We start from the raw sequence: 17,188 nt of genomic DNA, 5'->3' as shown, positions 1-17,188 counted from the left end.
TGGTCGAATTCGAATAGTAAATTATTCGAGGTCAGTCGAATATTCGAGTCGAATAATTTTTACTATTCGATTCGACCTCGGACTTCGAGCTCACTATTCGAGTCGGTATTCGAGCTCATTATTCGAGCTGACTATTCGAATTGGCCTTAAATAGCTTCCAACACTTGTTTTGAGGGTGAATGATGCAAGAAACATCTTTTTTTCCAAGTAACAACAGCAAGTGATTATGTGGGGATGTTCCTTTAAAAAAAAAAAGGTGGAAAGAGAAGTTGTGTCCAGAATTTTGTTCAGTACTGTATATACTTCTTCTTCTTCTTCTTCTTCTTTATCTTCTATATCTTCTTCTTCTTCTTCTATATCTTCTTCTTCTATATCTTCTTCTATATCTTCTTCTTCTTCTTCTATATTGTCTTCTTCTTCTTCTTCTTCTTCTTCTTCATCTTCTTCTTCTTCTTCTTCATCTTCTTCATCATCATCTTCTTCTTCTTCTTCTTCTTCATCTTCTTCTTCTTGATCTTCTTCATCTTCTTCATCTTCTTCTTCATCTTCTTCTTCTTCTTCTTCTTCTTCTTCTTCTTCTTCTTCATCATCTTCTTCATCTTCTTCTTCTTCATCTTCTTCATCTTCTTCATCTTCTTCTTCTTCTTCATCTTCTCCATCTTCTTCTTCTTCTTCTTCTTGAACTTCTTGATCTTCTTCTTCTTGATCTTCTTCATCTTCTTCTTCTTCATCTTCTTCTTCTTCTTCTTCATCATCTTCTTCATCTTCTTCTTCATCATCTTCTTCATCTTCTTCTTCTCCATCTTCTTCTTCTTCATCTTCTTCTTCTTGATCTTCTTCATCTTCTTCATCTTCTTCATCTTCTCCATCTTCTTCTTCATCTTCTTCATCTTCTTCTTCTTGATCTTCTTCATCTTCTTCATCTTCTTCTTCTTCATCTTCTTCATCTTCTTCATCTTCTTCATCTTCTTCTTCTTCTTCTTCTTCTTCATCATCTTCTTCTTCTTCTCCTTCTTCTTCATCTTCTTCTTCTTCTCCTTCTTCTTCTCCTACTTTTTCTATATCGTCTTCTTCTTCTTCACTTATTTCTCTTTTCAATTTTTTTTTAAAGAAATGCAGCTATTTTTGAGCGTAACAAATAGCTGGTGGCGCACGCATGTTGGAAGCGCCATTGTATGTGCTCCCTGGCAGTGGAAACACACAGACAGCAGGAGGTAAATTCAGCAGCAGGAGGAGGAGGATGAGTGTGTGGCAGCAGGCAGTCAATGAGGCAGGCAGCGTGACATAATAGCCCTGGTACCTAGCGGTGATACCAGGGCTGTAAATAAACACAGCAGGCAGGAGGTCCCAGACAGCGGTCGTGCAGCCCACATCGTGTCCAATACACAACTGGGACAACACAGTTTTCAACCCGGGCACCTCTGAAAAATTAAACCTTTTTTTTTTTTATGGTTTTTTGGTTTTGTTTGTAAAACAAATTACACAGATATATAGCTATTTTTTGACGTAATAGCTGGTGACAGAGTGGCAGCAGAATGTAATTCTGTGTACCCTGGCAGTGGGAAACACAGACCGACAGCAGCAGCAGCAGGAGGAATGGAGGAGTAATGTGAGCAGCTATTGTTTGACGTAATAGCTGGTGGCAGAGTGGCAGCAGAATGTAATTCTGTGTACCCTGGCAGTGGGAAACACAGACAGACAGCAGCAGCAGCAGGAGGAATGGAGGAGTAGTGTGAGTGTGGCAGCAGGCAGGCAGCGTGACATAATAGCCCTGGTACCTAGCGGGTGATACCAGGGCTGTAAATAAACACAACAGGAGGTCCCAGACAGCGGTCGTGCAGCCCACATCGTGTCCAATACACAACTGGGACAACACAGTTTTCAACCCGGGCACCTCTGAAAAATTAAACCTTTTTTTTTTTTTATGGTTTTTTGGTTTTGTTTGTAAAACAAATTACACAGATATATAGCTATTTTTTGACGTAATAGCTGGTGGCAGAGTGGCAGCAGAATGTAATTCTGTGTACCCTGGCAGTGGGAAACACAGACCGACAGCAGCAGCAGCAGGAGGAATGGAGGAGTAATGTGAGCAGCTATTGTTTGACGTAATAGCTGGTGGCAGAGTGGCAGCAGAATGTAATTCTGTGTACCCTGGCAGTGGGAAACACAGACAGACAGCAGCAGCAGCAGGAGGAATGGAGGAGTAGTGTGAGTGTGGCAGCAGGCAGGCAGCGTGACATAATAGCCCTGGTACCTAGCGGTGATACCAGGGCTGTAAATAAACACAGCAGGCAGGAGGTCCCAGACAGCGGTCGTGCAGCCCACATCGTGTCCAATACACAACTGGGACAACACAGTTTTCAACCCGGGCACCTCTGAAAAATTAAACCTTTTTTTTTTTAATGGTTTTTTGGTTTTGTTTGTAAAACAAATTACACAGATATATAGCTATTTTTTGACGTAATAGCTGGTGGCAGAGTGGCAGCAGAATGTAATTCTGTGTACCCTGGCAGTGGGAAACACAGACCGACAGCAGCAGCAGCAGGAGGAATGGAGGAGTAATGTGAGCAGCTATTGTTTGACGTAATAGCTGGTGGCAGAGTGGCAGCAGAATGTAATTCTGTGTACCCTGGCAGTGGGAAACACAGACAGACAGCAGCAGCAGCAGGAGGAATGTAGGAGTAGTGTGAGTGTGGCAGCAGGCAGGCAGCGTGACATAATAGCCCTGGTACCTAGCGGGTGATACCAGGGCTGTAAATAAACACAACAGGAGGTCCCAGACAGCGGTCGTGCAGCCCACATCGTGTCCAATACACAAGTGGGACAACACAGTTTTCAACCCGGGCACCTCTGAAAAATTAAACCTTTTTTTTTTTATGGTTTTTTGGTTTTGTTTGTAAAACAAATTACACAGATATATAGCTATTTTTTGACGTAATAGCTGGTGGCAGAGTGGCAGCAGAATGTAATTCTGTGTACCCTGGCAGTGGGAAACACAGACCGACAGCAGCAGCAGCAGGAGGAATGGAGGAGTAATGTGAGCAGCTATTGTTTGACGTAATAGCTGGTGGCAGAGTGGCAGCAGAATGTAATTCTGTGTACCCTGGCAGTGGGAAACACAGACAGACAGCAGCAGCAGCAGGAGGAATGGAGGAGTAGTGTGAGTGTGGCAGCAGGCAGGCAGCGTGACATAATAGCCCTGGTACCTAGCGGTGATACCAGGGCTGTAAATAAACACAGCAGGCAGGAGGTCCCAGACAGCGGTCGTGCAGCCCACATCGTGTCCAATACGCAACTGGGACAACACAGTTTTCAACCCGGGCACCTCTGAAAAATTAAACCTTTTTTTTTTTTTTATGGTTTTTTGGTTTTGTTTGTAAAACAAATTACACAGATATATAGCTATTTTTTGACGTAATAGCTGGTGGCAGAGTGGCAGCAGAATGTAATTCTGTGTACCCTGGCAGTGGGAAACACAGACCGACAGCAGCAGCAGCAGGAGGAATGGAGGAGTAATGTGAGCAGCTATTGTTTGACGTAATAGCTGGTGGCAGAGTGGCAGCAGAATGTAAATCTGTGTACCCTGGCAGTGGGAAACACAGACAGACAGCAGAAGGGCAGTACACAGCAGCCCACTGTAGTTGTAAAATGTGTGGCTGCAGGCGACGTAATAGTCAAAGTGAACCAGGCTGGCTTAGTGAGCAGGAGCCAGGAGGTGGTAAAGGGTGGTAAGGCACATTAACGATGGTTCTAAGTTCCGGCAGCCAGTTCATGTCCCCCTCTCGCCGACAACAGGGGCCAGGAACTCGCCTTCCACCCACGCCTGGTTCATCTTGAGAAACGTCAGTCTGTCCACAGACTTGTGAGACAGACGTGAGCGTTTCTCGGTGACCACGCCACCAGCTGCACTGAAGCAGCGCTCGGACAGCACGCTGGAAGGGGGGCAGGACAGCACTTCCAGAGCGTACTGCGCCAGCTCGCTCCAGATCTCCAGGCGCTTGACCCAATACTCCATGGGATCAACAGGGGCATCGCTGTCAAGCCCGCTGTAGGACCCCATGTAGTCAGCCACCATTCGGGTCAGGCGCTGGCTGTGACCAGAGGAGGATGCTGCTGCATGCACCTCCTCTCTAGTCACTGCTGCCGGAGCCTCTACAGTCCTGTAGAGCTCGTGGCTGAGAGACAGCAGGTCTGTGGGGCGCTTGCTGCTGGATGCAGGCACCTGCTGCTGCCTCTGTGCTGGCTGGACAGTGGGGGTGGAAGGCTGGGGAAGGCTTCCTCCAAGCGCTCAACAAGGGCCTGCTGCAAGCTCCTTATTTGTTGCGCTGGGTCTCCTCCTGCAGGCGGCAGGAACTGGCTCAACTTCCCCTTGAGGCGCGGGTCCAACATCATGCTGATCCAGATGTCCTCCCTCTGCTTCATCTGGATCACCCTGGGGTCCCTGCGCAGGCATGTCAGCATGTGCGCTGCCATTGGGAAGAGGCGGGCCACGTCTGCTGGCACATCGACGGCAGTGCTGTCCTCCTCATCCTCCTCCTCTGCCGCCTCATCCTCTCTCCACCCCCGCACCAACTCAGCTGCGCTGTGCTGATCCCCCTCATCAGCAGCAAGGTCAGGGACCTCCACCAAGTCCTCCTCCTCCTCCCCCTCAGAGGTGGACTGTGCAGCTGCTTGCCGCTCCTGCTGGTCCAAGGCTGCCGCTCCCTGTTCCAGCAAAGCATCGAGGGCCCTGTTCAGCAGACAAACCAGGGGCACCCACTCGCAGACCATAGCATGGTCCCTGCTCACCATGTTAGTGGCCTGCAGAAAGGGAGCCAGCACTAAGCACACCTGCTGCATGTGCCTCCAGTCATCATCGGGGACGATGGACAGGATGTTGCTGGTCCTGTCCCTTCTCTGAGCGGCGGAAACAGTGGCCTGGGCAAGGTACTGGTTGACAGCGTGCTTCTGTTCAACCAGACGCTCCAACATCGCCAGGGTGGAGTTCCAGCGAGTCGGAACGTCAAGGATCAGCCGATGGCGTGGCAGCTCCAGCTCCTTTTGCACGTCTTCCAGGCTCGCACAGGCTGCAGTCGAGCGCCGGAAGTGACGCACAACATTCCTTGCCGTTTCCAGCAGTTCGCCCATCCCCTGGTAGGTGCGCAAGAACTTCTGCACCACCAGATTCAGCACGTGGGCAAGACAGGGGATGTGGGTCAGGTTTCCCCTGTCTATTGCGGCAACCAGATTGGCCCCATTGTCGGCCACCACCTCTCCGACTCTAAGGCCTCTGGGGGTCAGCCAAATCCTCTCCTGCTCCTGGAGTTTGGCCAACACGTGGGTTGCCGTCAGCTTGGTCTTCCCAAGGCTGACCAAGTGCAGCAGCGCTTGGCAGTGGCGGGCCTTCACGCTGCTGCTGAGGCGGGGGGTTTTGCCAGGTGTGCCGGAGGATGGCAGAGGATCAGAGGAACCTGCTGCAGTTCCCCCGACCCTGCAGGGTGGCACCACCCACTGTGTTGCTGCTGCTGCTGTGCCCGCTGCTGCTCTCCCATCCTCACCCCCTTCCACCAAGCTGACCCAGTGAACAGTGAAGGACAGGTAGCGGCCTGTCCCGAAGCGGCTGCTCCAGGAGTCCATGGTGACGTGGACCCTTTCACCAACCGCGTGCTCCAGCCCTCGCTCCACATTGGCCATCACAAAGCGGTGCAGTGCAGGAATGGCCTTGCGGGCGAAGAAGTGTCTGCTGGGGAGCTGCCAGTCTGGGGCTGCGCAAGCAAGCAGCGCACGAATGTCGCTCCCCTCCTGCACGAGCGTGTACGGCAGGAGTTGGGAGCACATGGCCCGTGCCAGCAAGCCGTTCAGCTGCCGCACGCGACGGCTGCTGGGAGGCAGAGCCCTAACCACCCCCTGGAAGGACTCGCTCAAAAGGCTCTGGCGTGGCCTTTTGCTGGCACGGGAATCAGCAGACACAGCAGAGGAGGCCACTGAGGACTGGCTGCCAGAACAGGCCTCAGTGTCGGCGGCAGGAGTTGCAGAGGGGGGAGGAGCAGTGCGTTTCCGCACTCCTGCTGGTGCTGCTGGAGGAGCAGGAGGGCAGGTGGCTGCTGTTGCTGCTGCTGCTGAAGGCTGTGCAGTGATGGGTGTGGTGCCACTGCCAGCACCAGATGCCTTCAGCCTCTGGAACTCCTCATGCTGGTGGAAATGTTTCGCAGCAAGGTGGTTGATGAGCGAGCTGGTGCTGAACTTTAAGGGGTCTGCACCTCTGCTCAACTTCCGCTGACAGTGGTTGCAAGTGGCGTACTTGCTGTACACTGTGGGCATGGTGAAAAAGCGCCAGATTGGTGACAAAAACAACCCCCTACGGCATGGAACCGCTGCTGCCTGTCTCCCTGTGGTGGTTGGGGGGGGGCTTGGGTGCGGCTGGTGGTGGTACTGGCAGATGCTGCTGCTGCTGCTGCTGCTGCTGAGCCTGAGACACCAGCAGGCTGGGGGACCTGCCTACTGCTGCCAATGCTTGCAATGATGCGCCTCCTTGCAAGGCCCACAAGCGCATCCTCCTCCTCCTCCTCAGAGCTGCTGATGACGACATCCCCTGGAGCTGGTGGCACCCAGTCTCTGTCTGTCACCGTGTCATCATCATCCTCCCCCTCCTGAAACATGTCCTGCTGGGATGATGACCCCCCAAACTCCTCTCCTGATGCATGGATGGGCTGCTTGACTGTCGCCACAGTCTTGCTGTCCAATCCCTCATCCCCCAAAGTGCCCATCAGCATCTCCTCCTCCAAATCGCCAACAACAGCAGACAATTGACTCATCATGCCTGGGGTCAAAAGTGTGCTGAGTGACAAGTCGGCGACTGACGGTGAACTGGCCTCCTCCCCAGGCCCTGCTGGGCGGCTGCTGCGAACAGGGGTGGTGGTGGTGGTGGTGAGGGTGGAGGCCTCGGATGCAGAGCTGATGGCGGGCTGCTCATCCTCCGTCATCAGTTGCATCACAGTGTCTGCATCCTTTTCCTCAATGGGACATTTCCGACCCGGCTGGAGGAAAATCGGAGCAGGTGCTACACGCTGCTGCTGCGTCTCTGCAGCGTGAGTTGCAGATGCTCCTGCTGGGCGGCGCCCAAGGCGTCCACGGCCAGTGGCTATAGGAGGAATGTTAGCCACTGACGCTGCTGCTACGGAACTGTGCATGGTGGCGCGGCCGCGCCCGCGGCTTGCCACAATGCTGCTCCCTCTCCTCCTGATTCCCTTGCTGCCCTTCCCCTTGCCCAGACCGCGCTGGCTGCCACTTCCAGACATCTTCGATGTTTTGGGCGTAAACACAAACGTTTTTTAAAAGGGCGGGTGAAAAGTGGGGTACTTTAATGGAGTGGGTTGGTGGGCGAGGTGACTGAGTGAGTGTCTAGTACAGTAAGTAAGTAGTAACAGAGTCAGTAAGTACAACTAGAAGTTACAATAATCAGTAGTAATAATCACAAGGAAATAGAGTGTGTGTACACAGACAGTGAGTGAGTGCACGCACACGCAGGAGCTAGCTATTGAACAGTGACTGAGTTTCCCTACTAGTACAGTAAGTAGTAACAGTAAGTACAACCAGAAATTACAATAATCAATCAGTAATCAGAAGGAAATAGAGTGTGTGTACAGTACACAGACAGTGAGTGCACGCACACGCAGGAGCTAGTAGCCTATGAACAGTGACAGTGAGTGTCCTAGTACAGTTACAGTATATAACTATTCAGAAGGAAATAGAGTGTGTGTACACTACAGTACACAGACAGTGAGTGCACGCACACGCAGGAGCTAGTAGCCTATGAACAGTGACAGTGAGTGTCCTAGTACAGTTACAGTATATAACTATTCAGAAGGAAATAGAGTGTGTGTACACTACAGTACACAGACAGTGAGTGCACGCACACGCAGGAGCTAGTAGCCTATGAACAGTGTCAGTGAGTGAGTGTCCTAGTACAGTTACAGTATATAACTATTCAGAAGGAAATAGAGTGTGTGTACAGTACACAGACAGTGAGTGCGCGCACACGCAGGAGCTAGTAGCCTATGAACAGTGACAGTGAGTGTCCTAGTACAGTTACAGTATATAACTATTCAAAAGGAAATAGAGTGTGTGTACAGTACACAGACAGTGAGTGCACGCACACGCAGGAGCTAGTAGCCTATGAACAGTGACAGTGAGTGTCCTAGTACAGTTACAGTATATAACTATTCAGAAGGAAATAGAGTGTGTGTACAGTACACAGACAGTGAGTGCACGCACACGCAGGAGCTAGTAGCCTATGAACAGTGACAGTGAGTGTCCTAGTACAGTTACAGTATATAACTATTCAGAAGGAAATAGAGTGTGTGTACACTACAGTACACAGACAGTGAGTGCACGCACACGCAGGAGCTAGTAGCCTATGAACAGTGTCAGTGAGTGAGTGTCCTAGTACAGTTACAGTATATAACTATTCAGAAGGAAATAGAGTGTGTGTACAGTACACAGACAGTGAGTGCACGCACACGCAGGAGCTAGTAGCCTATGAACAGTGACAGTGAGTGTCCTAGTACAGTTACAGTATATAACTATTCAGAAGGAAATAGAGTGTGTGTACAGTACACAGACAGTGAGTGCACGCACACGCAGGAGCTAGTAGCCTATGAACAGTGACAGTGAGTGTCCTAGTACAGTTACAGTATATAACTATTCAGAAGGAAATAGAGTGTGTGTACACTACAGTACACAGACAATGAGTGCACGCACACGCAGGAGCTAGTAGCCTATGAACAGTGTCAGTGAGTGAGTGTCCTAGTACAGTTACAGTATATAACTATTCAGAAGGAAATAGAGTGTGTGTACAGTACACAGACAGTGAGTGCACGCACACGCAGGAGCTAGTAGCCTATGAACAGTGACAGTGAGTGTCCTAGTACAGTTACAGTATATAACTATTCAGAGGGAAATAGAGTGTGTGTACAGTACACAGACAGTGAGTGCACGCACACGCAGGAGTTAGTAGCCTATGAACAGTGACAGTGAGTGTCCTAGTACAGTTACAGTATATAACTATTCAGAAGGAAATAGAGTGTGTGTACACTACAGTACACAGACAGTGAGTGCACGCACACGCAGGAGCTAGTAGCCTATGAACAGTGTCAGTGAGTGAGTGTCCTAGTACAGTTACAGTATATAACTATTCAGAAGGAAATAGAGTGTGTGTACAGTACACAGAGAGAGTGCACGCACACGCAGGAGCTAGTAGCCTATGAACAGTGACAGTGAGTGTCCTAGTACAGTTACAGTATATAACTATTCAGAAGGAAATAGAGTGTGTGTACAGTACACAGACAGTGAGTGCACGCACACGCAGGAGCTAGTAGCCTATGAACAGTGACAGTGAGTGTCCTAGTACAGTTACAGTATATAACTATTCAGAAGGAAATAGAGTGTGTGTACACTACAATACACAGACAGTGAGTGCACGCACACGCAGGAGCTAGTAGCCTATGAACAGTGTCAGTGAGTGAGTGTCCTAGTACAGTTACAGTATATAACTATTCAGAAGGAAATAGAGTGTGTGTACACTACAGTACACAGACAGTGAGTGCACGCACACGCAGGAGCTAGTAGCCTATGAACAGTGTCAGTGAGTGAGTGTCCTAGTACAGTTACAGTATATAACTATTCAGAAGGAAATAGAGTGTGTGTACAGTACACAGACAGTGAGTGCACGCACACGCAGGAGCTAGTAGCCTATGAACAGTGACAGTCAGTGAGTGTCCTAGTACAGTTACAGTATATAACTATTCAGAAGGAAATAGAGTGTGTGTACAGTACACAGACAGTGAGTGCACGCACACGCAGGAGCTAGTAGCCTATGAACAGTGACTGAGTGAGTGTCCTAGTACAGTTACAGTATATAACTACAATACAAAATACAATCAATCAGTACTAAAGGACAGCAGAAATACTGGTATAGATGAGAAATAAACAGAGGACAGGAGAGAACAGCTGCCCACACAGGCAAGGCCCTGAGGCCTAAAGCTGTAAGCCTGCAGCAGCTGTCTGAGTCTCTCTCTATGTAACACAAAAGCTACTAACTAAAATACAATGTCTATCTAACTAACAACAATATAGGTGTATATAGGAGGTGTATGTGAGCAAAACCGCTAGGTAAATGACCACAATAAAGCTCTTGCTAAGCCAACGCACAAAGGAGCAGATCTGTCTCTCTGTGCAAAGTCGGGCAAGGACGGAGAAACGGAACATGGCGGCCACTATTTATAGGGTAGGGGCTGGCCAGGGTCCCCCTCAGTGATTGGCTGCCGTCAGAGGGCCTGGGAGCCCTCTGATTGGCTCTAAGGACATCAATCTGGGCTATGACGCTATTTGAGCTCGGTATTCGAGCTCGAATAGCGCTGTTAGCTCGAATAGCGCGAATAGTGAATGGGCTATTCGAGTTCACTCGAATAGCCCATTCGAATAGCTCCAGCTATTCGGAGCTCGAATACCGAGCTCGAATAGCTGAAAAAGAGCTCGAATATTCGAGCTACTCGAATATTCGAGCTCTGCTGAGCACCACTGGTAAAATGTAGAAATCCGGCCCTGTTTGCACCCCCATAGAAGAATGCTATAAGACTAGTATAACATTAAAGAGCAACTCCAGTGAAAATAATGTAATAAAAAAGTGCTTCATTTTTACAATAATTATGTATAAATGATTTAGTCATTGTTTGCTCATTGTAAAATCTTTCCTCTCCCAGATTTACATTCTGACATTTATCACATGGTGACATTTTTACTGTGGGCAGGTTATGTAGCTGCTCCTAGTTGTTTTGGCTGTTACAGACAGCTGTAAACAGCCATTTCCTGTCTGTGAACATTGTTACATTGTGGCAGTTTGCCCAGAGTACCGCGGTACCAGAGTTTCTTGTGGGAGGGGTTTCATCACAAAATCAGTCATACAGCGCCCCCTGATGGTCTGTTTGTGAAAAGCATTATATTTCTCATGTAAAAGGGGGTATCAGCTACTGATTGGGATAAAGTTCAATTCTTGGTCGGAGTTTCTCTTTAAGTAACTGTACAAGTAAAGAAGAAAAAAAAATATTTTATGAATAAATTACATAGGGCCTGATTCAATTCAGTTTCTCTCCTAAGTTTTCTCCTAGGTGATATTTTCACATTATAAATAAAATGCCTTTTAAAGGGAACCAGAGAGGATCAAGTATACATACCTGGGGCTTCCTCCAGCCCCATACGCACGGATCGCTCCCACGCCGCCGTCCTCCGCTGCCTGGAACCGCCGATACCGGGTCCCGTCATTACCGCCAGTCGGCCGGCGGACACGACCAATTTTCCGCATCACAGGGGGCTCCCTCCATATAGGTACGCATGTGGCTGCCTACTGCGCAGCCGCATGCGTACGGGCATGGAGGGAGCCCCTGTGATGCGGACAATTGGCGGATCCAGGAAGTGGAGGATGGCGGCGTGGGAGCGATCCAGGCTTATGGGGCTGGAAGAAGCCCCAGGTATGTATAAACTCTTTTTCTATTTTAAAAAAACATTCCTCTCTGGTTCCCTTTAAGCCACCAGCAAGCAAGAAAATAATCAATAAATATAATACATTACTTTTTTACTTACTTTTGGCATGTTTTTAATTGCAGTGTGCAAACGTTATAAAAAATGATAAAACTTTATAACAAAAGATTAAAAAAACAGAAATCTCATGAGAAGAAGGGAACTGTATTTGGGCTATAGTTTGGTTAGAAAAAAAAAATAAATCTGTTCAACTTTAACCATGAAAAAAAATTAGGTACATTTCTGTCCTGAGACCTCACAAATCCCATTTGATCCAGGGGAATGCAAAGGAGAAATAAAAAAACCTTGCAAGACTTGGGCCAATAAACCTTCAAAGGGAAAAAATCCTTCCCAACTCCAGATGGCAGTCAGATAAAATGTCTGAATTAACTGTGGCGGTAATTATCTAGTAATTAGTGTGTTGTCCCAAACTATAAGCTTACAGTATAGTGAATAAATCCTGAATGCAGGATTCAGTAGACCATGGCAACCAGCAGCAATGTATGCATTGGTAATTGGTTACTGCAGCATGGCTGGAGTTTAGTGAATCAGGCCAGAGATTATATATTGGAGAAAAAGAGAAAAAAATCATAGTGAGAGAAGGTTGCAGAGAAAGGGGGTGGGGGGTGACTTGGGGTGGTAAGAAGAAACATGAAGGTGGGTATCAGGTGAGGGTCACTGGAAGAAAGTCATTAGCTGTGGTGACCTGTTTAAAATAACTTTTCAGCACTCTGCAATTGAAAAAGCACTACAAAGTAGGTGAAAAGTACTGTCAAACGTATGCTCGTGCTTGCTGGTGGCTTTACAAGAATTGTATTGATAAGGTGTAAATATATCACTTAGAAGAAAAACTTAGGAGAAAAAGTGAAAAAGGTTCAATTTCTGTTTGTTCTGGGATTTTAACTCAAATCCTCATGTTTGGGAGTCTCTGGGAATCTGTTCAGATTGCGTGGGATCCAGACAGCAAATGGAGTCCAGTCTTGCACCCTGTCATTGCCATTGCAACTATGCAACAATTGTAGTTATATTACATCAACATTAAAGGACCACTATCACAAATGAGAGTTTCAAGCAGCACTGTTTAGTGCTGGCAGCCTGGCACATTAAGTCTTGAAGTTAGCAGCAATAACTTTCTTTGAAATGTCCCATATAAATACAAATAAATGTACTTATATTGGTGAATCCTGTCCCAGCACTTGTGTCAGCGTCAGAATGACCTAGGGGAGCATAAGCTGTCTCTCACACAGCTAATCTACTTCTCCCCCGGCCTTCAAAGTCCATTCCTATTGTGTACGCTCGGGACACAGTGGGAGCACCTGTCACGCTGACAAGTGACATCACTGCAGCTCATTCAGAGAACCTGTACAGGAGACCTTTATGCTGGGAATACACAATGCGTTTTTTTACCCTCGATACTCCACTTGATCGATTTTGCCGCTCGATTCTCCACTCGATTCTCTTATGTTCTGCTTGTTTTTCTTATCTTTCTCCATTCACTTCTATACGAAATTGAGCAGCAAGACGATCGAACAGGAGATCGGACATGTCGGAAATTATGTATCGAACCATCTATCTGCTGGAAAAATGCATGGTGTATTCCCAGCATAAGTGTCCCATCTGTACAGGCATTGCTGGGTGCAGCTTTTAAGTCTCTGAGACAGAGGTGAGGCAATGAGTGTCTCAGCATAGTTGATTAACTACTTCTGTGCATTTCCACAAACATGTACTGTTGGTGGGCCTTGAGGATAAGGAATGAGAATCTGGAATCTGGAATGAGAAAAAAACCTATGGCCCTGCAGTCAATGTTCACCAACGCTGCATGATTTACCACAGCGATCTCACATGTCATGTGAGCTGTTTAGTGACTAAAAATTAGTGAAGTCAGTAGCTTACAGACTGCTACAGGCAAATATTTTTACCCACTTTATGTGAAGTTGTCAGGGTCTACCAGCATGAGAGTTTCGGATCCAAATTCAAAGCTGGGTGCCACTGCAGCACACCTCATATGGCTCCCAAGTGTATTTCTCACGGAAATTGTAACAATGTTTAGTGAACCAATCCCATTCAATTGTAAGGGTCCTTTTACACTTAATCAGTTACTCTCAGTTAAAACGGAAAGAAAACTGATTTTCAAAGTAAGTCCCATGTTTTCCTATGGCACCTTTCACACTTAAAGCGGACCCAAACCAAACATTTTTTTAATTCAAAATATTTAGTTGCACCACTCTGACACATACAAATATAAATAAACACTCCTTCAAGCCTATGAGCATTTCGGTGCATGCTTTTCACCCTCCTCTTTGCATAACTAGGGTTATACAGGTGGCAGCCATTAGCAATTCCTCCTTTGCTGGACACCAGCTGCTCCACCAGTTGGTCGGATTCTGTCCCGGCAATATGAAAGGAAGGGAGGGGTTTCTCCAATAAATGTAAAATATTTTATATTTGTCATCATGCAGCTGAAAAAAGGCTGCTATTTATTATTCTAATTTAGAAAATAGATTGTATTTCTGAAATCTTGTATTTTTAGTTTTGGTCCACTTTAACGCGTTTTAACTGAAATCTTCTTCCCACTGCACGGCTATGGAAAAAACGCGTACTAACGCATATTAACGCACACTAACGCATACCAACTGATTAAGTGTAAATGGGGCCTAAGTGATAGCTTTGAGTAATCTTCTGACTGGGGTTCTTGTGATGGTTATAGTGACTCATCTTACTTTTAAGTTATACTTGGTTTTGTCAATGAAGCAGTGCTCAAAATAAAAATAAAAAGATAACTTCTGTATGGTGACTGTTGATATTACCTTTTCTCCTCTTTGGCCAATGTCTCCTGGCAATCCAGTGTCTCCTTTCTCTCCCTAAATGAAACAAGAAAGATTATTTGAAGCACACAGTAAGCTAAGTAACATATTTATCTGTCTGTCTATCTGTCCATCCATATATGACCAAAATGGGGACTGGGCTAGCCCACACATACTTAGATAAGCATATATATGCTGTACTTTTAGCTTATAAATGTAAGTTTGACAATCTGTATAATTGGCTTAAGTTGTACATCTGCTTTATATACTATATGTAAATATTTAGCATTCTGGCCGATGAGAATTAAGCATATTTCATTTGGATGCCTTATACAGGCAAAGTGAGTGAGATACGTCAGTAGGTCAACTGGAGCAAACACCTGAGGCAGTGCAATTTTGATTTCTGTTAAAGTAAACCTGAACTGAAAATAAACTTAATGTGCACCTCTTGTGCACAACTGGAAACTAGTACATACCTATTGATATCAAGTAATAATGGATCAACACATCCTGTTACTAATAAAACTGACCAGAAGCCCCTATCTGCCAGATTGGGGAATGTAGCCCCACACCCTTGCACCTTGAACCATTATAACTCGATATCATTAGGTATACAGTATAGTTTTTGATTGTAAAACCAGAGATGCGTTTTAAGAGATAATTAATTGTATGTGTATAGAATGTTATATAGAAAGTTCCTAGTGCCACATATTTTGATTGTAAGGGAGGTTACATTTTGACTCTAAACTGTGCACAGCAGACATATCGGTTTGAAAATCTGGTTCATTTAGCCCCCAACAAAAATAGCTTTCATTCTTTTTGGCACTATCTTGCTGTAAGGATTGTTTGCAAAGCCAGATAAATGGGTTATGTTTTATTTACCAGGGCATTACGAACCCCCATGTCAGTTCAGGTAAAATTTAAACACGCAACCATTTCCTTCCACACCTACACCACACCACAGTCAGATAATCTTAACACACTAGCAGGAGTGAGGGCATCCTGTATACCATCGCCTGTCTTCGTGTTCCCCAATAAATTATGCACTAAACTAAGTCAGATAATCTCAACACACTAACAGGAGTGAGGCCATTCAGGGTACCATCGCCTGTCTTTGTGGTTCCCAATTAACGACGCAATAAACTCGAGTCTAAACTAAACTAAACTAAAAGTCAGATCATCTCAAAACACTGGCAAGAGTTACATCCCATTTGCAACAGCCACAGTTTCCAGTTGCAGTACTGAAGCACTTCATCGTCCACATTGTCAAACAGCTGCTGCAACTTCACTACATGCATCACAAAACTAACGTTTCTGACTTGCTTACAATGATCAGAACATATGTAAGCAACTTGAAATAATTGGTTATGACCTGAGGCTGGCAGCTGTTAACCAGGGATGAGCGAGAACACTCTCATAAAAAAGGGAGAATGTCCTGCACAGGTCAGGAGGCAAAAACAGGATATCCAGGGTTAACTCACCTGGATACCACCTGCATTCTGGTGCGTTCCATTGGTGTACACTTCCGCATTCAGAGCTGGAAGTTCTGGAGGAATGAGGAGCTGTAAAGCCAAGTCTCTACCATTGACAGTCAGCAAGGTGTAAACACAATACACATTTTAAGGAGGTAACATTTTCACTCTTAGGGCTCAGACACACTAAAAGCGCTTTTCTGAGGGCTTGTGATTGATTAGCGCTTTATAAAACTCGCTCCCATTCACTTTCATTAAAATCGCGGTAAAAATCGTGTAAAAATTGCCACAATCGCATACGGTTTTACGCGTACACGATTGCTGTGATTTTTATGCAATTTCTACCGCGATTTTAATGAAAGTAAATGGGAGTGATTCTTAAAAAGTGCTCAAAGCTAATCAATTGCAAGCACTCAGAAAAGCGCTTATAGTGTGTCTGAGCCCTTAGAAATCGATTACCTTACCCTATGGTGAGGGTGCTGTCAAACATGGATATAACCCCCCCCCCCTTTCTACTATGTTCTCCAGTGTAGCCAGTAGATATTGACAGCACATTAAGAGCAACAAATCTGCATGTGTTTTTAACTTCATTAATTTATCAGTCTGCCTTGTGACCTTTCGCTCTCTGTCTTTTTTATGTATAAATATATAATCCATACATCCACAAGTGCCCTAAATTTAATACAGGCACTGGAATCTATGTGAAAGATAGAAACAGGTTTACATAAGGCAATGCTTTCCATTATCCTAACAAAAACAAAAGCATTGGCGTTTTTCAAGCTAATCAGCATACAGTGCTTTATTATTGTGATTTGCATGAGTGTTTACTGTAAATCTCAGAGGACATAGAATGAGCAACCGAGATACACGACAGAACATTTCAGATTTAGAAAAACAACAAGTAGAGAGATAATTAACTGGAGAAATGAACCAAAAATCTTAAATTTAGAATCCCCAAGATACATATTGAATGTTTTTTTTTTTCACAACCAAGCTATCATATCTGTATATATCAAACGATTCACACATCAGAACATTTAACAGCAGTCATACCATTACAAAACATTAATGTTGCTCAAATATGCCTCAGTTCGTGAGCAGATAAGAAGAACAGGTCAAACTGTTTCGGATTTGGAAAATATTTATCCCAAACATGCTTTAAATCAATGTGCCTCTAGAGGGCAACAACACAAGCCAATGGTTACAAAATGACATAGGAAACTTGTTGCCATTTAAAAATAAGAGTGGGAGGAGTTATCTGCACCATGGTGGGCGTAGTCGTTTTATGTAGCTTTAACCTCCTTGGCGGTAATCCCGTGTGTGACACAGGGTAAGCCGCCGGAGGGTGCCGCTCAGGCC

At 46.0% G+C, this 17,188-nt stretch overlaps 1 protein-coding gene across 1 annotated transcript in view; it reads right to left on the bottom strand.

Moving 5' to 3' along the window:
- Window positions 1–17,188, bottom strand: part of LOC137562283 (collagen alpha-1(VII) chain-like) — a 519,927-nt gene that overhangs the window by 83,064 nt on the left and 419,675 nt on the right. The window contains exon 88 of the mRNA XM_068273618.1: window positions 14,361–14,414. Coding sequence (XP_068129719.1) covers window positions 14,361–14,414 — 54 coding nt within the window. The remainder of the gene's footprint in view (window positions 1–14,360; window positions 14,415–17,188) is intronic.

This window comes from Hyperolius riggenbachi, chromosome 3 (assembly GCF_040937935.1).
Source record: "Hyperolius riggenbachi isolate aHypRig1 chromosome 3, aHypRig1.pri, whole genome shotgun sequence".
Taxonomy (NCBI): domain Eukaryota; kingdom Metazoa; phylum Chordata; class Amphibia; order Anura; family Hyperoliidae; genus Hyperolius; species Hyperolius riggenbachi.
Note: the sequence above shows the minus strand (reverse complement) of the source record. Positions and strands in the feature narration are given on the sequence as shown.